This window comes from Oncorhynchus tshawytscha, linkage group LG10 (genome assembly GCF_018296145.1).
Source record: "Oncorhynchus tshawytscha isolate Ot180627B linkage group LG10, Otsh_v2.0, whole genome shotgun sequence".
In the NCBI taxonomy this organism is placed as follows: Eukaryota; Metazoa; Chordata; class Actinopteri; order Salmoniformes; family Salmonidae; genus Oncorhynchus; species Oncorhynchus tshawytscha.
The window spans coordinates 8,932,682-8,956,829 of NC_056438.1; the positions used below are offsets into that span (position 1 = coordinate 8,932,682).

Genomic DNA, 24,148 nt, shown 5'->3' on the forward strand with positions numbered 1-24,148 from the left:
GTGTTGCAGGACACTGCGTGCAGTCTGTGTGTCTACTGTATTAATGTGTGTGTTGCAGGACACTGCGTCCAGATTGTGTGTCTACTGTATTAATGTGTGTGTTGCAGGACACTGCGTCCAGACTGTGTTTACTGTATTAATGTGTGTGTGTTGCAGGACACTGCTTCCAGACTGTCTCTACCGTATTAATGTGTGTGTTGCAGGACACTGCGTGCAGACTGTGTGTCTACTGTATTAACGTGTGTGTTGCAGGACACTGCATCCAGACTGTGTGTCTACTGTATTAATGTGTGTGTTGCAGGACACTGCGTCCAGACTGTGTGTCTACTGTATTAATGTGTGTGTTGCAGGACACTGCGTGCAGACTGTGTGTCTACTGTATTAACGTGTGTGTTGCAGGACACTGCGTGCAGACTGTGTGTCTACTGTATTAATGTGTGTGTTGCAGGACACTGCGTGCAGACTGTGTGTCTACTGTATTAACGTGTGTGTTGCAGGACACTGCGTCCAGACTGTGTGTGTGTTGCAGGACACTGCGTGCAGACTGTGTCTACTGTATTAATGTGTGTGTTGCAGGACACTGCGTCCAGACTGTGTGTCTACTGTATTAACGTGTGTGTTGCAGGACACTGCGTCCAGACTGTGTGTCTACTGTATTAATGTGAGTGTTGCAGGACACTGCGTGCAGAATGTGTGTTTACTGTATTAATGTGTGTGTTGCAGGACACTGCGTGCAGACTGTGTGTCTACTGTATTAATGTGTGTGTTGCAGGACACTGCGTGCAGACTGTGTGTCTACTGTATTAATGTGTGTGTTGCAGGACACCTTGTCCAGACTGTGTGTCTACTGTATTAATGTGTGTGTGTTGCAGGACACTGCGTCCAGACTGTGTGTCTACTGTATTAATGTGTGTGTTGCAGGACACTGCGTCCAGACTGGGTGTGTGTTGCAGGAGTCTGCGTGCAGACTGTGTCTACTGTATTAACGTGTGTGTTGCAGGACACTGCGTCCAGACTGTGTGTCTCCTGTATTAACGTGTGTGTTGCAGGACACTGCGTCCAGACTGTGTGTCTACTGCATTAATGTGTGTGTTGCAGGACACTGCGTGCAGACTGTGTGTCTACTGTATTAATGTGTGTGTTGCAGGACACTGCGTCCAGACTGTGTGTGTACTGTATTAATGTGTGTGTTGCAGGACACTGCGTCCAGACTGTGTGTCTACTGTATTAATGTGTGTGTTGCAGGACACTGCGTGCAGTCTGTGTGTCTACTGTATTAATGTGTGTGTTGCAGGACACTGCGTCCAGACTGTGTGTCTACTGTATTAATTGTGTGTTGCAGGACACTGCGTGCAGACTGTGTTTACTGTATTAATGTGTGTGTGTTGCAGGACACTGCGTCCAGACTGTCTCTACCGTATTAATGTGTGTGTTGCAGGACACTGCGTGCAGACTGTGTGTCTACTGTATTAACGTGTGTGTTGCAGGACACTGCATCCAGACTGTGTGTCTACTGTATTAATGTGTGTGTTGCAGGACACTGCGTCCAGACTGTGTGTCTACTGTATTAATGTGTGTGTTGCAGGACACTGCGTGCAGACTGTGTGTCTACTGTATTAACGTGTGTGTTGCAGGACACTGCGTGCAGACTGTGTGTCTACTGTATTAATGTGTGTGTTGCAGGACACTGCGTGCAGACTGTGTGTCTACTGTATTAACGTGTGTGTTGCAGGACACTGCGTCCAGACTGTGTGTGTGTTGCAGGACACTGCGTGCAGACTGTGTCTACTGTATTAATGTGTGTGTTGCAGGACACTGCGTCCAGACTGTGTGTCTACTGTATTAACGTGTGTGTTGCAGGACACTGCGTCCAGACTGTGTGTCTACTGTATTAATGTGAGTGTTGCAGGACACTGCGTGCAGAATGTGTGTTTACTGTATTAATGTGTGTGTTGCAGGACACTGCGTGCAGACTGTGTGTCTACTGTATTAATGTGTGTGTTGCAGGACACTGCGTGCAGACTGTGTGTCTACTGTATTAATGTGTGTGTTGCAGGACACCTTGTCCAGACTGTGTGTCTACTGTATTAATGTGTGTGTGTTGCAGGACACTGCGTCCAGACTGTGTGTCTACTGTATTAATGTGTGTGTTGCAGGACACTGCGTCCAGACTGGGTGTGTGTTGCAGGAGTCTGCGTGCAGACTGTGTCTACTGTATTAACGTGTGTGTTGCAGGACACTGCGTCCAGACTGTGTGTCTCCTGTATTAACGTGTGTGTTGCAGGACACTGCGTCCAGACTGTGTGTCTACTGTATTAATGTGTGTGTTGCAGGACACTGCGTGCAGACTGTGTGTCTACTGTATTAATGTGTGTGTTGCAGGACACTGCGTCCAGACTGTGTGTGTACTGTATTAATGTGTGTGTTGCAGGACACTGCGTCCAGACTGTGTGTCTACTGTATTAATGTGTGTGTTGCAGGACACTGCGTGCAGTCTGTGTGTCTACTGTATTAATGTGTGTGTTGCAGGACACTGCGTCCAGACTGTGTGTCTACTGTATTAATGTGTGTGTTGCAGGACACTGCGTCCAGACTGTGTTTACTGTATTAATGTGTGTGTGTTGCAGGACACTGCGTCCAGACTGTCTCTACCGTATTAATGTGTGTGTTGCAGGACACTGCGTGCAGACTGTGTGTCTACTGTATTAACGTGTGTGTTGCAGGACACTGCATCCAGACTGTGTGTCTACTGTATTAATGTGTGTGTTGCAGGACACTGCGTCCAGACTGTGTGTCTACTGTATTAATGTGTGTGTTGCAGGACACTGCGTGCAGACTGTGTGTCTACTGTATTAATGTGTGTGTTGCAGGACACTGCGTGCAGACTGTGTGTCTACTGTATTAACGTGTGTGTTGCAGGACACTGCGTGCAGACTGTGTGTCTACTGTATTAATGTGTGTGTTGCAGGACACTGCGTGCAGACTGTGTGTCTACTGTATTAACGTGTGTGTTGCAGGACACTGCGTCCAGACTGTGTTTACTGTATTAATGTGTGTGTTGCAGGACACTGCGTGCAGAATGTGTGTTTACTGTATTAATGTGTGTGTTGCAGGACACTGCGTGCAGACTGTGTGTCTACTGTATTAATGTGTGTGTTGCAGGACACTGCGTGCAGACTGTGTGTCTACTGTATTAATGTGTGTGTGTTGCAGGACACTGCGTGCAGATTGTGTCTACTGTTTTAATGTGTGTGTTGCAGGACACTGCGTGCAGACTGTGTGTCTACTGTATTAATGTGTGTGTTGCAGGACACTGCGTGCAGACTGTGTGTCTACTGTATTAATGTGTGTGTTGCAGGACACCTTGTCCAGACTGTGTGTCTACTGTATTAATGTGTGTGTGTTGCAGGACACTGCGTCCAGACTGTGTGTCTACTGTATTAATGTGTGTGTTGCAGGAGTCTGCGTGCAGACTGTGTCTACTGTATTAACGTGTGTGTTGCAGGACACTGCGTCCAGACTGTGTGTCTCCTGTATTAACGTGTGTGTTGCAGGACACTGCGTCCAGACTGTGTGTCTACTGTATTAATGTGTGTGTTGCAGGACACTGCGTGCAGACTGTGTGTCTACTGTATTAATGTGTGTGTTGCAGGACACTGCGTCCAGACTGTGTGTCTACTGTATTAATGTGTGTGTTGCAGGACACTGCGTGCAGACTGTGTGTCTACTGTATTAATGTGTGTGTTGCAGGACACTGCGTGCAGACTGTGTGTCTACTGTATTAACGTGTGTTGCAGGACACTGCATCCAGACTGTGTGTCTACTGTATTAATGTGTGTGTGTTGCAGGACACTGCGTGCAGACTGTGTGTCTACTGTATTAATGTGTGTGTTGCAGGACACTGCGTCCAGACTGTGTGTCTACTGTATTAATGTGTGTGTGTTACAGGACACTGCGTGCAGACTGTGTGTCTACTGTATTAATGTGTGTGTTGCAGGACACTGCGTGCAGACTGTGTGTCTACTGTATTAATGTGTGTGTTGCAGGACACTGCGTCCAGACTGTGTGTCTACTGTATTAATGTGTGTGTTGCAGGACACTGCGTGCAGACTGTGTGTCTACTGTATTAATGTGTGTGTTGCAGGACACTGCGTGCAGACTGTGTGTCTACTGTATTAACGTGTGTTGCAGGACACTGCGTCCAGACTGTGTGTCTACTGTATTAATGTGTGTGTTGCAGGACACTGCGTCCAGACTGTGTGTCTACTGTATTAATGTGTGTGTTGCAGGACACTGCGTGCAGACTGTGTGTCTACTGTATTAACGTGTGTGTTGCAGGACACTGCGTGCAGACTGTGTGTCTACTGTATTAATGTGTGTGTTGCAGGACACTGCGTGCAGACTGTGTGTCTACTGTATTAACGTGTGTGTTGCAGGACACTGCGTCCAGACTGTGTGTGTGTTGCAGGACACTGCGTGCAGACTGTGTCTACTGTATTAATGTGTGTGTTGCAGGACACTGCGTCCAGACTGTGTGTCTACTGTATTAACGTGTGTGTTGCAGGACACTGCGTCCAGACTGTGTGTCTACTGTATTAATGTGAGTGTTGCAGGACACTGCGTGCAGAATGTGTGTTTACTGTATTAATGTGTGTGTTGCAGGACACTGCGTGCAGACTGTGTGTCTACTGTATTAATGTGTGTGTTGCAGGACACTGCGTGCAGACTGTGTGTCTACTGTATTAATGTGTGTGTTGCAGGACACCTTGTCCAGACTGTGTGTCTACTGTATTAATGTGTGTGTGTTGCAGGACACTGCGTCCAGACTGTGTGTCTACTGTATTAATGTGTGTGTTGCAGGACACTGCGTCCAGACTGGGTGTGTGTTGCAGGAGTCTGCGTGCAGACTGTGTCTACTGTATTAACGTGTGTGTTGCAGGACACTGCGTCCAGACTGTGTGTCTCCTGTATTAACGTGTGTGTTGCAGGACACTGCGTCCAGACTGTGTGTCTACTGCATTAATGTGTGTGTTGCAGGACACTGCGTGCAGACTGTGTGTCTACTGTATTAATGTGTGTGTTGCAGGACACTGCGTCCAGACTGTGTGTGTACTGTATTAATGTGTGTGTTGCAGGACACTGCGTCCAGACTGTGTGTCTACTGTATTAATGTGTGTGTTGCAGGACACTGCGTGCAGTCTGTGTGTCTACTGTATTAATGTGTGTGTTGCAGGACACTGCGTCCAGACTGTGTGTCTACTGTATTAATGTGTGTGTTGCAGGACACTGCGTGCAGACTGTGTTTACTGTATTAATGTGTGTGTGTTGCAGGACACTGCGTCCAGACTGTCTCTACCGTATTAATGTGTGTGTTGCAGGACACTGCGTGCAGACTGTGTGTCTACTGTATTAACGTGTGTGTTGCAGGACACTGCATCCAGACTGTGTGTCTACTGTATTAATGTGTGTGTTGCAGGACACTGCGTCCAGACTGTGTGTCTACTGTATTAATGTGTGTGTTGCAGGACACTGCGTGCAGACTGTGTGTCTACTGTATTAACGTGTGTGTTGCAGGACACTGCGTGCAGACTGTGTGTCTACTGTATTAATGTGTGTGTTGCAGGACACTGCGTGCAGACTGTGTGTCTACTGTATTAACGTGTGTGTTGCAGGACACTGCGTCCAGACTGTGTGTGTGTTGCAGGACACTGCGTGCAGACTGTGTCTACTGTATTAATGTGTGTGTTGCAGGACACTGCGTCCAGACTGTGTGTCTACTGTATTAACGTGTGTGTTGCAGGACACTGCGTCCAGACTGTGTGTCTACTGTATTAATGTGAGTGTTGCAGGACACTGCGTGCAGAATGTGTGTTTACTGTATTAATGTGTGTGTTGCAGGACACTGCGTGCAGACTGTGTGTCTACTGTATTAATGTGTGTGTTGCAGGACACTGCGTGCAGACTGTGTGTCTACTGTATTAATGTGTGTGTTGCAGGACACCTTGTCCAGACTGTGTGTCTACTGTATTAATGTGTGTGTGTTGCAGGACACTGCGTCCAGACTGTGTGTCTACTGTATTAATGTGTGTGTTGCAGGACACTGCGTCCAGACTGGGTGTGTGTTGCAGGAGTCTGCGTGCAGACTGTGTCTACTGTATTAACGTGTGTGTTGCAGGACACTGCGTCCAGACTGTGTGTCTCCTGTATTAACGTGTGTGTTGCAGGACACTGCGTCCAGACTGTGTGTCTACTGTATTAATGTGTGTGTTGCAGGACACTGCGTGCAGACTGTGTGTCTACTGTATTAATGTGTGTGTTGCAGGACACTGCGTCCAGACTGTGTGTGTACTGTATTAACGTGTGTGTTGCAGGACACTGCGTCCAGACTGTGTTTACTGTATTAATGTGTGTGTTGCAGGACACTGCGTGCAGAATGTGTGTTTACTGTATTAATGTGTGTGTTGCAGGACACTGCGTGCAGACTGTGTGTCTACTGTATTAATGTGTGTGTTGCAGGACACTGCGTGCAGACTGTGTGTCTACTGTATTAATGTGTGTGTGTTGCAGGACACTGCGTGCAGATTGTGTCTACTGTTTTAATGTGTGTGTTGCAGGACACTGCGTGCAGACTGTGTGTCTACTGTATTAATGTGTGTGTTGCAGGACACTGCGTGCAGACTGTGTGTCTACTGTATTAATGTGTGTGTTGCAGGACACCTTGTCCAGACTGTGTGTCTACTGTATTAATGTGTGTGTGTTGCAGGACACTGCGTCCAGACTGTGTGTCTACTGTATTAATGTGTGTGTTGCAGGAGTCTGCGTGCAGACTGTGTCTACTGTATTAACGTGTGTGTTGCAGGACACTGCGTCCAGACTGTGTGTCTACTGTATTAATGTGTGTGTTGCAGGACACTGCGTCCAGACTGTGTGTCTACTGTATTAATGTGTGTGTTGCAGGACACTGCGTGCAGACTGTGTGTCTACTGTATTAATGTGTGTGTTGCAGGACACTGCGTCCAGACTGTGTGTCTACTGTATTAATGTGTGTGTTGCAGGACACTGCGTGCAGACTGTGTGTCTACTGTATTAATGTGTGTGTTGCAGGACACTGCGTGCAGACTGTGTGTCTACTGTATTAACGTGTGTTGCAGGACACTGCGTCCAGACTGTGTGTCTACTGTATTAATGTGTGTGTGTTGCAGGACACTGCGTGCAGACTGTGTGTCTACTGTATTAATGTGTGTGTTGCAGGACACTGCGTCCAGACTGTGTGTCTACTGTATTAATGTGTGTGTTGCAGGACACTGCGTCCAGACTGTGTGTCTACTGTATTAATGTGTGTGTTGCAGGACACTGCGTGCAGACTGTGTGTCTACTGTATTAATGTGTGTGTTGCAGGACACTGCGTCCAGACTGTGTGTCTACTGTATTAATGTGTGTGTTGCAGGACACTGCGTGCAGACTGTGTGTCTACTGTATTAATGTGTGTGTTGCAGGACACTGCGTGCAGACTGTGTGTCTACTGTATTAACGTGTGTTGCAGGACACTGCGTCCAGACTGTGTGTCTACTGTATTAATGTGTGTGTTGCAGGACACTGCGTCCAGACTGTGTGTCTACTGTATTAATGTGTGTGTTGCAGGACACTGCGTGCAGACTGTGTGTCTACTGTATTAACGTGTGTGTTGCAGGACACTGCGTGCAGACTGTGTGTCTACTGTATTAATGTGTGTGTTGCAGGACACTGCGTGCAGACTGTGTGTCTACTGTATTAACGTGTGTGTTGCAGGACACTGCGTCCAGACTGTGTGTGTGTTGCAGGACACTGCGTGCAGACTGTGTCTACTGTATTAATGTGTGTGTTGCAGGACACTGCGTCCAGACTGTGTGTCTACTGTATTAACGTGTGTGTTGCAGGACACTGCGTCCAGACTGTGTGTCTACTGTATTAATGTGAGTGTTGCAGGACACTGCGTGCAGAATGTGTGTTTACTGTATTAATGTGTGTGTTGCAGGACACTGCGTGCAGACTGTGTGTCTACTGTATTAATGTGTGTGTTGCAGGACACTGCGTGCAGACTGTGTGTCTACTGTATTAATGTGTGTGTTGCAGGACACCTTGTCCAGACTGTGTGTCTACTGTATTAATGTGTGTGTGTTGCAGGACACTGCGTCCAGACTGTGTGTCTACTGTATTAATGTGTGTGTTGCAGGACACTGCGTCCAGACTGGGTGTGTGTTGCAGGAGTCTGCGTGCAGACTGTGTCTACTGTATTAACGTGTGTGTTGCAGGACACTGCGTCCAGACTGTGTGTCTCCTGTATTAACGTGTGTGTTGCAGGACACTGCGTCCAGACTGTGTGTCTACTGCATTAATGTGTGTGTTGCAGGACACTGCGTGCAGACTGTGTGTCTACTGTATTAATGTGTGTGTTGCAGGACACTGCGTCCAGACTGTGTGTGTACTGTATTAATGTGTGTGTTGCAGGACACTGCGTCCAGACTGTGTGTCTACTGTATTAATGTGTGTGTTGCAGGACACTGCGTGCAGTCTGTGTGTCTACTGTATTAATGTGTGTGTTGCAGGACACTGCGTCCAGACTGTGTGTCTACTGTATTAATGTGTGTGTTGCAGGACACTGCGTGCAGACTGTGTTTACTGTATTAATGTGTGTGTGTTGCAGGACACTGCGTCCAGACTGTCTCTACCGTATTAATGTGTGTGTTGCAGGACACTGCGTGCAGACTGTGTGTCTACTGTATTAACGTGTGTGTTGCAGGACACTGCATCCAGACTGTGTGTCTACTGTATTAATGTGTGTGTTGCAGGACACTGCGTCCAGACTGTGTGTCTACTGTATTAATGTGTGTGTTGCAGGACACTGCGTGCAGACTGTGTGTCTACTGTATTAACGTGTGTGTTGCAGGACACTGCGTGCAGACTGTGTGTCTACTGTATTAATGTGTGTGTTGCAGGACACTGCGTGCAGACTGTGTGTCTACTGTATTAACGTGTGTGTTGCAGGACACTGCGTCCAGACTGTGTGTGTGTTGCAGGACACTGCGTGCAGACTGTGTCTACTGTATTAATGTGTGTGTTGCAGGACACTGCGTCCAGACTGTGTGTCTACTGTATTAACGTGTGTGTTGCAGGACACTGCGTCCAGACTGTGTGTCTACTGTATTAATGTGAGTGTTGCAGGACACTGCGTGCAGAATGTGTGTTTACTGTATTAATGTGTGTGTTGCAGGACACTGCGTGCAGACTGTGTGTCTACTGTATTAATGTGTGTGTTGCAGGACACTGCGTGCAGACTGTGTGTCTACTGTATTAATGTGTGTGTTGCAGGACACCTTGTCCAGACTGTGTGTCTACTGTATTAATGTGTGTGTGTTGCAGGACACTGCGTCCAGACTGTGTGTCTACTGTATTAATGTGTGTGTTGCAGGACACTGCGTCCAGACTGGGTGTGTGTTGCAGGAGTCTGCGTGCAGACTGTGTCTACTGTATTAACGTGTGTGTTGCAGGACACTGCGTCCAGACTGTGTGTCTCCTGTATTAACGTGTGTGTTGCAGGACACTGCGTCCAGACTGTGTGTCTACTGTATTAATGTGTGTGTTGCAGGACACTGCGTGCAGACTGTGTGTCTACTGTATTAATGTGTGTGTTGCAGGACACTGCGTCCAGACTGTGTGTGTACTGTATTAATGTGTGTGTTGCAGGACACTGCGTCCAGACTGTGTGTCTACTGTATTAATGTGTGTGTTGCAGGACACTGCGTGCAGTCTGTGTGTCTACTGTATTAATGTGTGTGTTGCAGGACACTGCGTCCAGACTGTGTGTCTACTGTATTAATGTGTGTGTTGCAGGACACTGCGTCCAGACTGTGTTTACTGTATTAATGTGTGTGTGTTGCAGGACACTGCGTCCAGACTGTCTCTACCGTATTAATGTGTGTGTTGCAGGACACTGCGTGCAGACTGTGTGTCTACTGTATTAACGTGTGTGTTGCAGGACACTGCATCCAGACTGTGTGTCTACTGTATTAATGTGTGTGTTGCAGGACACTGCGTCCAGACTGTGTGTCTACTGTATTAATGTGTGTGTTGCAGGACACTGCGTGCAGACTGTGTGTCTACTGTATTAATGTGTGTGTTGCAGGACACTGCGTGCAGACTGTGTGTCTACTGTATTAACGTGTGTGTTGCAGGACACTGCGTGCAGACTGTGTCTACTGTATTAATGTGTGTGTTGCAGGACACTGCGTGCAGACTGTGTGTCTACTGTATTAACGTGTGTGTTGCAGGACACTGCGTCCAGACTGTGTTTACTGTATTAATGTGTGTGTTGCAGGACACTGCGTGCAGAATGTGTGTTTACTGTATTAATGTGTGTGTTGCAGGACACTGCGTGCAGACTGTGTGTCTACTGTATTAATGTGTGTGTTGCAGGACACTGCGTGCAGACTGTGTGTCTACTGTATTAATGTGTGTGTGTTGCAGGACACTGCGTGCAGATTGTGTCTACTGTTTTAATGTGTGTGTTGCAGGACACCTTGTTCAGACTGTGTGTCTACTGTATTAATGTGTGTGTTGCAGGACACTGCGTGCAGATTGTGTCTACTGTTTTAATGTGTGTGTTGCAGGACACTGCGTGCAGACTGTGTGTCTACTGTATTAATGTGTGTGTGTTGCAGGACACTGCGTCCAGACTGTGTGTCTACTGTATTAATGTGTGTGTTGCAGGAGTCTGCGTGCAGACTGTGTCTACTGTATTAACGTGTGTGTTGCAGGACACTGCGTCCAGACTGTGTGTCTCCTGTATTAATGTGTGTGTTGCAGGACACTGCGTCCAGACTGTGTGTCTACTGTATTAATGTGTGTGTTGCAGGACACTGCGTGCAGACTGTGTGTCTACTGTATTAATGTGTGTGTTGCAGGACACTGCGTCCAGACTGTGTGTCTACTGTATTAATGTGTGTGTTGCAGGACACTGCGTGCAGACTGTGTGTCTACTGTATTAATGTGTGTGTTGCAGGACACTGCGTGCAGACTGTGTGTCTACTGTATTAACGTGTGTTGCAGGACACTGCATCCAGACTGTGTGTCTACTGTATTAATGTGTGTGTGTTGCAGGACACTGCGTGCAGACTGTGTGTCTACTGTATTAACGTGTGTGTTGCAGGACACTGCGTCCAGACTGTGTGTCTACTGTATTAATGTGTGTGTGTTACAGGACACTGCGTGCAGACTGTGTGTCTACTGTATTAATGTGTGTGTTGCAGGACACTGCGTGCAGACTGTGTGTCTACTGTATTAATGTGTGTGTTGCAGGACACTGCGTCCAGACTGTGTGTCTACTGTATTAATGTGTGTGTTGCAGGACACTGCGTGCAGACTGTGTGTCTACTGTATTAATGTGTGTGTTGCAGGACACTGCGTGCAGACTGTGTGTCTACTGTATTAACGTGTGTTGCAGGACACTGCGTCCAGACTGTGTGTCTACTGTATTAACGTGTGTGTTGCAGGACACTGCGTCCAGACTGTGTGTCTACTGTATTAATGTGTGTGTGTTACAGGACACTGCGTGCAGACTGTGTGTCTACTGTATTAATGTGTGTGTTGCAGGACACTGCGTCCAGACTGTGTGTCTACTGTATTAATGTGTGTGTGTTACAGGACACTGCGTGCAGACGGCGTGTGTGAGAGTGTGTTGTACGGCCTGCCCCTCATCATCAGGTGAGATGGACAGACACCACTGAGGTTTTTAAACCAAGTTTTTAGCCTTTATTCAATCATTTCATGAAATGTTTTATTTGTGTTTAATCTTCTTTTACTTACTATCGGCGTCTTTTCATTTTATTGTTTTACAGTAAAAAAAAAAGAGAAAGAAAGAAGTGTTTTGCAAATTGAAATGCACTTAAATAAAGTTTAATTTGATCCTCAGGCCTACCACCTGTTGGCAAATGGACTGGGATGAGATGGAGAGAAACCATCACCTCTTCCATGCTCTCTGTCACACACTCCGGGTCAGTAGGGGGGAGGGAGGGAAAGTTAACGAGGGATGATGAGAGACAGACTATATATATATATATATATATAGTCCTTGTATATATATAGTCCTTGTGTACTTTAACTATTTACACATAATATGAACTTTTGTGGCTGGCTGACTATCAGGGGGCTGACAGGGGGGTTGTCAGGTGGACTATCAGGGTGGCTGACAGGGGGTCAGGAGGACTTGTCAGGAGGACTATCAGGGTGGCTGACAGGGGGTTGTCAGGAGGACTATCAGGGTGGCTGACAGGGGGTTGTCAGGAGGGCTATCAGGGTGGCTGACAAGGGGGTTGTCAGGAGAGGACTATCAGGGTGGCTGACAGGGGGGTTGTCAGGAGGACTATCAGGGTGGCTGACAGGGGGTTGTCAGGAGGACTATCAGGGTGGCTGACAGGGGGTTGTGGTTTGTCAGGGTGGCTGACAGGGGGTTGTCAGGAGGACTATCAGGTGGCTGATCAGGGGGTTTGTCAGGGGGCTATCAGGTGGCTGACAGGGGGGTTTGTCAGGGTGGACTATCGGTGTGGCTATCAGGGGGTTTGTCAGGAGGACTATCAGGGCTGGCAGGGGGGCTGTCAGGGTGGCTATCGGGTGGCTATCAGGTGGGTTTGTCAGGAGGACTATCAGGGTGGCTGACGGGGGGTTGTCAGGAGGACTATCAGGGTGGCTGACAGGGGGGTTGTCAGGAGGACTGATCAGGGTGGCTGATCAGGGTGGCTGACAGGGGGTTGTCAGGAGGACTATCAGGGTGGCTGACAGGGGGTTGTCAGGAGGACTATCGGGGTGGCTGACGGGGGGTTGTCAGGAGGAGTATCGGGGTGGCTGACAGGGGGGTTGTCAGGAGGAGTATCAGGGTGGCTGACAGGGGGTTGTCAGGAGGGTGGCTGACAGTGGGGGTTGTCAGGAGGGTGGCTGACAGGGGGTTTGTCAGGAGGGTGGCTGACAGGGGGTTGTCAGGAGGGTGGCTGACAGGGGGTTGTCAGGAGGGTGGCTGACAGTGGGGGTTGTCAGGAGGGTGGCTGACAGGGGGTTTGTCAGGAGGGTGGCTGACAGGGGGTTGTCAGGAGGGTGGCTGACAGGGGGGTTGTCAGGAGGGTGGCTGACAGGGGGTGTCAGGAGGGTGGCTGACAGGGGGTTTCAGGAGGACTATCAGGGTGGCTGACAGGGGGGTTGTCAGGAGGGTGGCTGACAGGGGGTTGTCAGGAGGGTGGCTGACAGGGGGGTCAGGAGGGTGGCTGACAGGGGGTGTCAGGAGGGTGGCTGACAGGGGGTGTCAGGAGGACTATCAGGGTGGCTGACAGGGGGTTGTCAGGAGGGTGGCTGACAGGGGGTTGTCAGGAGGGTGGCTGACAGGGGGTTGTCAGGAGGGTAGCTGACAGGGGGGGGTTGTCAGGAGGGTGGCTGACAGGGAGGATGCTCAGAGAGGTTGTGATCCCCTGGGGTTCTTCATTTGTCTGTCCTGCTGTGATGTCGAGGCCATGGTCATGGTCTGGGGTGGTCTGTTCTGCTCTCTTTCTCTCTTTCTCTCCCTCCTCCTCAATGCTCCCTCTCTCTTTCCAGGCTCGTGACTGGTTCCTACTGGTGCGTTCAGAACCTATTGGTTCCAGTTCTATTGGTTCTGGTGTGTGTTGCCACTACCTCCTTCAGCCCTCTGCCTCTCTCTCCCTCCTCCTCAAACCTGTGGCAAACAGAGAGATGCTGCTGCCCTGCCAACTGCCTGTCTCAAATCAGGACCCCCCACCTGATGCACTCACCACCATACAGGTACAGACTGTAGATAAATCACCTGTTTTACTATGACTAAATATACATACACACTCTCTCTCTGTATGTCTCTCCTCTCTCTTTCTCTCTCTCAATTTCAATTAAATGTAAGGCTTTATTGGCATGGATAACATACATTGCCAAAGCAAGTGAAATAGATAATAAACAAAAGGGAAAAAACATTAAAATGAACAGTAAACATTAAACTCACAGAAGTTCCAAAAGAATAAAGACATTACAAATGTCTCTCTCTTTGTCTCTTTCTTGTGGAGGTAAACCCAGGCCCTGTTTGTCCCCAGGTACCCTCATTTGTTGACTTCTGTGATCAAAAAAGCCTTGGTTTCATGCATGTCAACATCAGAAACCTCCCTAAGTTTGTTTTACTCACTGCTTTAGCACATTCCGCCAACCCTGATGTCCTTGCCTTGTCTGAATCCTGGCTTAGGAAGGCCACCAAAGATTCTGAGATTTCCATACCCAACTACAACATTTTCTGTCAAGGTAGAACGAAAGGGGGAGGAGTTGCAATCTACTGCAGAGAGAGCCTGCAAAGTTGTGTCATACTTTCCAGGTCTATACCCAAACAGTTTGAACTTCTAATTTAAAAAATGTACCTCTCCAGGAATAAGTCTCTCACTGTTGCCGCCTGCTATCGACCCCCCCTCCGCTCCCAGCTATGCCCTGGACACCATATGTGAATTGATCACCCCCCATCTAGCTTCAGAGTTTGTTCTGTTAGGTGACCTAAACTGGGATATGCTTAACAACCCGGCAGTCCTACAATCTAAGCTAGATACCCTCGATCTCACACAAATCATCAAGGAACCCATCAGGTACAACCCTAAATCCGTAAACATGGGCACCCTCATAGACATTATCCTGACCAACTTGCCCTCCAAATACACCTCTGCTGTTTTCAACCAGGATCTCAGCGATCACTGCCTCATTGCCTGTATCCGCTACGGAGCCGCGGTCAAACCCCTCATCACTGTCAAACGCTCCCTAAAACACTTCTGCGAGCAGGCCTTTCTAATCGACCTGGCCCGGGTATCCTGGAAGGATATTGACCTCATCCCGTCAGTCGAGGATGCCTGGTCATTCTTTAAAAGTAATTTCCTCACCATCTTAGATAAGCATGCCCCCGTTCAAAAAATGCCGAACTAAGAACAGATATAGCCCTTGGTTCACTCCAGACCTGACTGCTCTTGACCAGCACAAAAACATCCTGTGGCAGACTGCAATAGCATCAAATAGTCCCCGCGATATGCAACTGTTCAGGGATGTCAGGAACCAATACACACAGTCAGTTAGGAAAGCTAAGGCCAGCTTTTTCAAGCAGAAATATGCATCCTGTAGCTCTAACTCCAAAAACTTCTGGGACACTGTAAAGTCCATGGAGAACAAGAGCACCTCCTCCCAGCTGCCCACTGCACTGAGGCTAGGTAACACGGTCACCACTGATAAATCCATGATAATCTAAAATTTCGATAAGCATTTCTCAACGGCTGGCCATGCCTTCGTCCTGGCTTCTCCAACCCCGGCCAACAGCCCCCCCCCCCGCAGATACTCGCCAAGCCTCCCCAGCTTCTCCTTCACCCGAATCCAGATAGCAGATGTTCTGAAAGAGCTGCAAAACCTGGACCCGTACAAATCAGCTGGGCTAGACAATCTGGACCCTCTCTTTCTAAAACTATCCGCCGCCATTGTTGCAACCCCTGTTACCAGCCTGTTCAACCTCTCTTTCGTATCGTCCGAGATCCCTAAAGATTGAAAGCTGCCACGGTCATCCCCTCTTCAAAGTGGGTGACACTCTAGACCCAAACTGTTACAGACCTATATCCATCCTGCCCTGCCTTTCCCAAAGTCTTACAGACCTAATCCATCCTGCCCTGCCTTTCTAAAGTTGACAAATAAACAGATCACTGACCATTTCTAATCCCACCGTACCTTCTCCGCTGTGCAATCCGGTTTCCGAGCCGGTCACGGGTGCACCTCAGCCACGCACAAGGTACTAAACGATATCATAACCGCCATCGATAAATGACAGTACTGTGCAGCCGTCTTCATCGACCTGGCCAAGGCTTTCGACTCTGTCAATCACTGTATTCTTATCGGCAGACTCAATAGCCTTGGTTTCTCTAATGACTGCCTCGCCTGGTTCACCAACTACTTTGCAGACCGAGTTCAGTGTGTCAAATCGGAGGGTCTGTTGTCCGGTCTCTATGAGGGTACCACAGGGTTCAATTCTTGGGCCGACTCTTTTCTCTGTATATATCAATGCCGCTCTTGCTGCGAGCGATTCCCTGATCCACCTCTACGCAGACGACACCATTCTGTATACTTCTGGCCCTTCCTTGGACACTGTGCTAACTAACCTCCAAACGAGCTTCAGTGCCATACAACACTCCTTCCGTGGCCTCCAACTGCTCTTAAATGCTAGTAAAACTAAATGCATGCTTTTCAACTGTTCGCTGCCCGCACCCGCCCGCCCGACTAGCATCACTACCCTGGACGGTTCCGACCTAGAATATGTGGACAACTATAAATACCTAGGTGTCTGGCTAGACTGTAAACTCTCCTTCCAGACTCATATTAAACATCTCCAATCCAAAATCAAATCTAGAATCAGCTTCCTATTTCACAACAAAGCCTCCTTCACTCACGCCGCCAAACTTACCCTAGTAAAAGTGATTATCCTACCGATCCTCGACTTCGGCGATGTCATTTACAAAATAGCCTCCAACACTCTACTCAGCAAACTGGATGCAGTCTATCACAGTGCCATCTGTTTTGTTACCAAATGACCTTATACCACCCACCACTGCGACCTGTATGCTCTAGTCGGCTGGCCCTCGCTACATATTCGTCGCCAGACCCACTGGCTCCAGGTCATCTATAAGTCTATGCTAGGTAAAGCTCCGCCTTATCTCAGTTCACTGGTCACGATAACAACACCCACCCGTAGCACACGTTCCAGCAGGTATAATTCACTGATCATCCCCAAAGCTAACACCTAATTTGGCCGCCTTTCCTGCCAGTTCTCTGCTGCCAGTGACTGGAACAAATTGCAAAAATCGCTGAAGTTGGAGACTTTTATTTCCATCACCAACTTTAAACATCAACTATCTGAGCAGCTAACCGATCGCTGCAGCTGTACATAGTCCATCTGTAAATAGCCCACCCAATATACCTACCTCATCCCCATAGGTTTTTTTTCTGTTCTTTTGCACACCAGTATCTCTACTTGCACATCATCATCTGCTCATTTATCACTCCAATGTTAATCTGCTAAATTGTAATCATTCGCTCCTATGGCCTATGTATTGCCTTACCTCCTCATGCCTTTTGCACACACTGTATATAGACTTTCTTTTTTCTACTGTGTCATTGACTTGTTTATTGTGTTATTGGCTTGTTTATTGTTTACTCCTTGTGTAACTGTGTTGTTGTCTGTGTCACACTGCTCTGCCTTATCTTGGCCAGGTTGCAGTTGCAAATGAGAACTTGTTCTCAACTAGCCTACCTGGTTAAATAAAGGTGAAATAAAATGAATTTAAAAATAAAAAGATCTCTCTCTCTCTCTCATCAGAGTTGTGTGGGTCAGCTAGAAGAAGAGTCTCTCTTCAACCCTCTCTCTCTGAGGAGTAACCTCTACCAGCACCTAAGGAGCAGGGGCCTACTGTCACCACCCTCATATCCATACAGGTACCTACTGTCACCACCCTCATATCCATACAGGTACCTACTGTCACCACCCTCATATCCATACAGGTACCTACTGTCACCACCCTCATATCCATACAGGTACCTACTGTCACCCTCATATCCATACAGGTACCTACTGTCACCACCCTCATATCCATACAGGTTCTTGCTGTCACCACCCTCATATCCATACAGGTACTTACTGTCACCACCCTCATATCCATACAGGTGACTGCTGTCACCACCCTCATATCCATACAGGTACCTACTGTCACCACCCTCATATCCATACAGGTGACTGCTGTCACCACCCTCATATCCATACAGGTGACTGCTGTCACCACCCTCATATCCATACAGGTACCTACTGTCACCCTCATATCCATACAGGTACCTACTGTCACCACCCTCATATCCATACAGGTTCTTGCTGTCACCACCCTCATATCCATACAGGTACTTACTGTCACCACCCTCATATCCATACAGGTGACTGCTGTCACCACCCTCATATCCATACAGGTACCTACTGTCACCACCCTCATATCCATACAGGTACTTGCTGTCACCACCCTCATATCCATACAGGTACCTACTGTCACCACCCTCATATCCATACAGGTACTTACTGTCACCACCCTCATATCCATACAGGTGACTGCTGTCACCACCCTCATATCCATACAGGTACCTACTGTCACCACCCTCATATCCATACAGGGGACTGCTGTCACCACCCTCATATCCATACAGGGGACTGCTGTCACCACCCTCATATCCATACAGGTGACTGCTGTCACCACCCTCATATCCATACAGGTGACTGCTGTCACCACCCTCATACCCATACAGGTACCTACTGTCACCACCCTCATATCCATACAGGGGACTGCTGTCACCACCCTTACTACAATACAACAGTTGATCTGTCATTTCCCCTACAGACCCCAACAGACTCCCCGCAGGGACCAACCACGGCCAGCAGTGGGCCCATCAACTACACCCGCTCGACAGCCAAGACAGGTTTGTTTGTCCCTGTTCAGTCTACTACTAACGATCCTTAACTCTGTTTCTCTGTTTCTATGACCACAGAACCATCTTTTTCTCTGCTTATGATGTGTTCCTGGTGAATGATTAGTTTAACCGTTGGACATTTATGACTGGGGTCAAAGTTCATGGTTGTACTTGAGCTGTTTGTTCTGTTTCAACTTGATCGTAGTGTACTAACATTCACACAAGATATACTCAACAACAAAAAATATAAACTAAACATGTAACGATTTTTCAAAGATTTTACTGTGTTACAGTTCATATAAGGAAATCAGTCAATTGAAATAAATTCATTAGGCCCTAATCTATGGATTTCACATGACTGGGAATACAGATATGCTTCTGTTGGTCACAGACGCCTTTAAAAGAAGGAAGGGGATTGGATCAGAAAACCAGTCAGTATCTGGTCTCACCACCATTTGACTCATGCAGCGCGAAACATCTCCTTCACATGGAGTTGATCGGGCTGTTAATTGTGGCTTTTAGAATGTTGTCCCACTCCTCTTCAATGGCTGTGCGAAGTTGTTGGATATTGGCGGGAACTGGAACACGCTGTCGTACACGTCGATCCAGAGCATCCCAAACATGCTCAATGGGAGACATGTCTGGGGAGTTTCCAGGCCATGGAAGAACGGGGACATTTTCAGCTTCCAGGAATTGTGTACAGATCCTTGCAACATGCGGCTGTGCATTATCACGCTGAAACATGAGGTGATGGCCGCAGATGAATGGCATGACAATGGGCCTCAGGATCTCGTCATGGTATCTCTGTGCAGTGGCGATTTTAGTGTGTAAATCTTGGTGGGGCAAAAAAAAAAAGTGGAATACATGCCAGCAAAGCAACAACACATTAATTGAACTATAACGGTTCATTCAGCCTCATTTACAAAACATAGCTGATATGGCTGACTTGCTTGAACAAATGTGGTTTCTACTGACAATTGAGATGTACAAACTATGGCATAAGGGGACGACAAGCGGATAAGAGACAATCTGTAATTTCGATTAAGACATTAATGAGCGAGCTCGGACAGATGTAGTCAATATAACTATTTGTTCCGCACTTTTGAAATGTACAGCGACAAAATTCAGGACATGGGCCGTTTTTTTACAGTGTTCTCCCTGTACACCAAGTCAGAACCGTAGGATAAATAAAGGGGGCCTAGAAGCAGACAATGAAAGCTCTTACAATATTCAATGATTATATTTCTCAAAAACAGGTTATAGGCTACATGTTCACCACCAAGTTAGAACAGTAGGTGAAATTAAGAGGTGAAAATAGACCAATTTATTAGGGTGAGGCACATGGGCTACTAACAGCTTACTACACAACATACACATAGTATTACTTCCTTGTTGTATTATGATATAGATTATGTTGTATTATAATATCGATTATATAAATGATAAAGATTATATAGATGTTGTATTATGATAGATTATATAAATTATAAAGATGATATAAATTATATAGATGTTGTATTATGATATAGATTATATAGATGTTGTATTATGATATAGATTATATAAATGATAAATGTAAAAAAGGTTAAAAAAAATATATAGATGATATAGATGTTGTATTATGATATAGATTATATAAATGATATATAGATGTTGTATTATGATATAGATTATATATAGATGATGTAGATTACATAAATGATATAGATTATATAGATGTTATATTATGATATAGATGATATAGATGTTGTATTATGATATAGATTATATAGGTTATATAGGTGATATAAATTATATAGATGTTGTATTATGATATAGATTATATAAATGATAGATAAAATAGATTATATAAATAATATAGATGATATAGATGTTATAGATTATATAGACAATATAGATGTTGTATTATGATGTAGATGTTATAGATTATATAAATATAAACACACACAAATTATATAAATGATATAGATGTTGTATTATGATATAGATTATATAAATTATATAGGTTATATAGGTGATATAAATTATATAGATGTTGTATTATGATATAGATTATATAAATGATAGATAATATAGATTATATAGATTATATAAATAATATAGATTATATAAATGATATAGACTATATAAATTATATAGATGTTGTATTATGATATAGATGTTATAGATTATATAAATGATAGACTATATAAATTATATAGATGATATAGATGTTGCATTATGATATAGCTGATAATTTTACTTCTGAAAGTATGCACTAGATGGCAGTATTTTACTTCTTGACTCCAGAGACATATGTATCAAAAGTTTCTCACACGTATGCACGCACACACGCACTCACTCACTCAAACATACAGTCACTCATACACACACACACACTCTGTCTCCAGGGTGATTTCATTGTATTAGAGGAGTGATTGAGCGAATCGAATCGCCCTGTCTCAATCTGGGTCAGAGAGACGAGAGAGAGCGGAACTGGAACTGTCACCCGGCCGTTACCGTGGAGACTTCTCTGTGTCTTCCAATGATTACCTCACAACCAATAGACTTCTTCTTTTTAGTCAATTCTTAGGTATTCTTTTAGCCTGAGTTGCCAGTCTGTTGGTGTTATGAACTCCTGGTCACTCATTATCATGCCATACATGTCGCTATCAGCTATTACTACAGCCCATAGTGTTTCCTGATCAGGTCATTTGGTTGTGTGTGTGTGTGTGTGTGTGTGTGTGTGTGTGTGTGTGTGTGTGTGTGTGTGTGTGTGTGTGTGTGTGTGTGTGTGTGTGTGTGTGTGTGTGTGCTTTATGGGTCATCTCTGATAAGGTCTCCTGCAATGCAAATAGATCATGTAATGTGACAGTGATTCACTCTCTCCCCCTGACCTCTCTCAATTCAAGGGGCTTCATTGGCATGGGAAACATATGTTTAGATTGCCAAAGCAAGTGAAATAAACAATAAAAAGTGAACAGTAAATATTACACAAGTTCCAAAAGAATAAAGACATTTCAAATGGTATATTATGTCTATATATAGTTTTGTAACAATGTGCAAATAGTTAAAGTGCAAAAGGGAAAATAAATAAACATAAATATGGGTTGTATTTACAATGGTGTTTGTTCTTCACTGATTGCCCTTTTCTTGTGGCAACAAGTCACAAATCTTGCTGTGATGGCACACTGTGGTATTTCACCAAATAGATATGGGAGTTAATCAAAATTGAATTAGTTTTCAAATTCTTTGTGGGTCTGTGTAATCTGAGGGAAATATGTGTCTCTAATATGGTCATACATTTGGCACGAAGTTAGGAAGTGCAGCTCAGTTTCCAACTCATTTTGTGGGCAGTGTGTACATAGCCTGTCGTCTCTTGACAGACAGGTCTGCCTCTCTCTCCTCCCCCTTAACAGTATCTCACCTCTCGTCTATTTCTGTTTTTCTCTCTGTCACTTTCTCTTTCCACTCCCTTTCTCGCAAATAACTAAATGCTTTGTAATGTGAAATACACAGTGACTTTGTCTTTCTCCCTCTCTCTGGCTTTAATGGCACGGGAAACATGTTAACATTGCCAGAGCAAGTGAACTAACCTCAGCAAAAAAATAAATGTCCTCTCACTGTCAACTGCGTTTATTTTCAGCAAACTTAACATGTGTAAATATTTGTATGAACATAACAAGCAAGATTCAACAACTGAGACATAAACTGAATAAGTTCCACAGACATGTGAGTAACAGAAATGGAATAATGTGTCCCTGAACAAAGGGGGGGTCAAAATCAAAAGTAACAGTCAGTATCTGGTGTGGCCACCAGCTGCATTAAGTACTGCAGTGCATCTCCTCCTCATGGACTGCAACAGATTTGCCAGTTCTTGCTGTGAGATGTTACCCCACTCTTCCACCAAGGCACCTGCAAGTTCCCGGACATTTCTAGGGGGAATGGCCCTAGCCCTCACCCTCTGATCCAACAGGTCCCAGACGTGCTCAATGGGATTGAGATCTGGGCTCTTCGCTGGCCATGGCAGAACACTGACATTCCTGTCTTGCAGGAAATCACGCAGAGAACGAGCAGTATGGCTGGTGGCATTGTCATACTGGAGGGTCATGTCAGGATGAGCCTGCAGGAAGGGTACCACATGAGGGAGGAGGATGTCTTCCCTGTAATGCACAGCGTTGAGATTGCCTGAAATGACAACAAGCTCAGTCCGATGATGCTGTGACACAGCGCCCCAGACCATGATGGACCCTCCACCTCCAAATCGATCCGGCTCTAGAGTACAGGCCTCGGTGTAACACTCATTCCTTCGACGGTAAACGCAAATCCGACCAGCACCCATGGTAAGACAAAAACGCTACTCGTCAGTGAAGAGCACTTTTTGCCAGTCCTGTCTGGTCCAGCGACGGTGGGTTTGTGCCCATAGGCCATGTCTGGTGAGGATCTGCCTTACAACAGGCCCTCAGTCCAGCCTCTCTCAACCTATTGCCGACAGTCTGAGCACTGATGGAGGGATTGTGCATTCCTGGTGTAACTCGGGCAGTCGTTGTTGCCTTCCTGTACCTGTCCCGCAGGTGTAATGTTCGGATGTACCGATCCTGTGCAGGTGTTGTTACATGTGGTCTGCCACTGTGAGGACGATCAGCTGTCCGTCCTGTCGTCCTGTAGTCTTTGAAAGACAGGGTCCTGAAAAAGGGGACGTTTCTTTTTTTTGCTAAGTTTAGATAATATACAAAAGTGAAATAAACAATAAAAATGTACATCCAAAGAATAAAGACATTACAAATGTCATATTACGTGCAAATAGTTAAGGTACAAAAAGGATTTTTTTTAACATAAATATGAGTTGTATTTACAACGGTGTTTGTTCTCTCTCCCACACAATACACAGGAACTTACTCCTTCCTCTCTATCTCCTCCCTCCATCCCCCTCAGCAGCAGCAGCAGCAGGGTCGTCAGTTCCAGGGGGGTAACAGGAGAGTCAGGGCCACCGTGGCGCCCCTCCCCTCGGCCCCTCCTCCCTCTAAGATGTCTCGCCCAACCCTCACCATGACCCCAGACCCCCGGGCCACCGCCACACCCCTCTGTTCCCAAGACGACGATTTGCTGATGATGCTGTGAGACTATTATTGCACCTCGCTCCAGAGTGAAGTTTCCAACACTAATGACCCACCACAGCTCAACAATACTAATAACCCACCACAGCTCAACAACACTAATGACCCACCACAGCTCAACAACACTAATGACCCACCACAGCTCAACAACACTAATGACCCACCACAGCTCAACAACACTAATGACCCACCACAGCTCAACAACACTAATGACCCACCACAGCTCAACAACACTAATGACCCACCACAGCTCAACAACACTAATGACCCACCACAGCTCAACAACACTAATGACCCACCACAGCTCAACAACACTAATGACCCACCACAGCTCAACAACACACCACAGCTCAACAACACTAATGACCCACCACAGCTCAACAACACTAATGACCCACCACAGCTCAACAACCCACCACACCTCAACAACACTAATGACCCACCACAGCTCAACAACCCACCACAGCTCAACAACACTAATGACCCACCACAGCTCAACAACACTAATGACCCAC

The 24,148-nt window shown here is 46.3% G+C and overlaps 1 protein-coding gene across 2 annotated transcripts in view; it reads left to right on the plus strand.

The window, feature by feature from the left end:
* Positions 1-23,836, plus strand: part of LOC112260955 (meiosis 1 associated protein) — an 82,699-nt gene extending 58,863 nt beyond the window's left edge. Inside the window, exons 8-13 of one of the 2 annotated variants that reach the window (XM_042329411.1) lie at positions 11,680-11,739; positions 11,948-12,029; positions 13,615-13,818; positions 17,408-17,523; positions 18,468-18,546; positions 23,452-23,836. In XM_042329411.1, coding sequence (XP_042185345.1) covers positions 11,680-11,739; positions 11,948-12,029; positions 13,615-13,818; positions 17,408-17,523; positions 18,468-18,546; positions 23,452-23,637 — 727 coding nt within the window. In that variant the 3' untranslated portion in view covers positions 23,638-23,836. The remainder of the gene's footprint in view (positions 1-11,679; positions 11,740-11,947; positions 12,030-13,614; positions 13,819-17,407; positions 17,524-18,467; positions 18,547-23,451) is intronic. The other variant, XM_042329412.1, reaches the window with a different exon arrangement.
* The last annotated feature ends 312 nt before the right edge of the window (positions 23,837-24,148 follow it).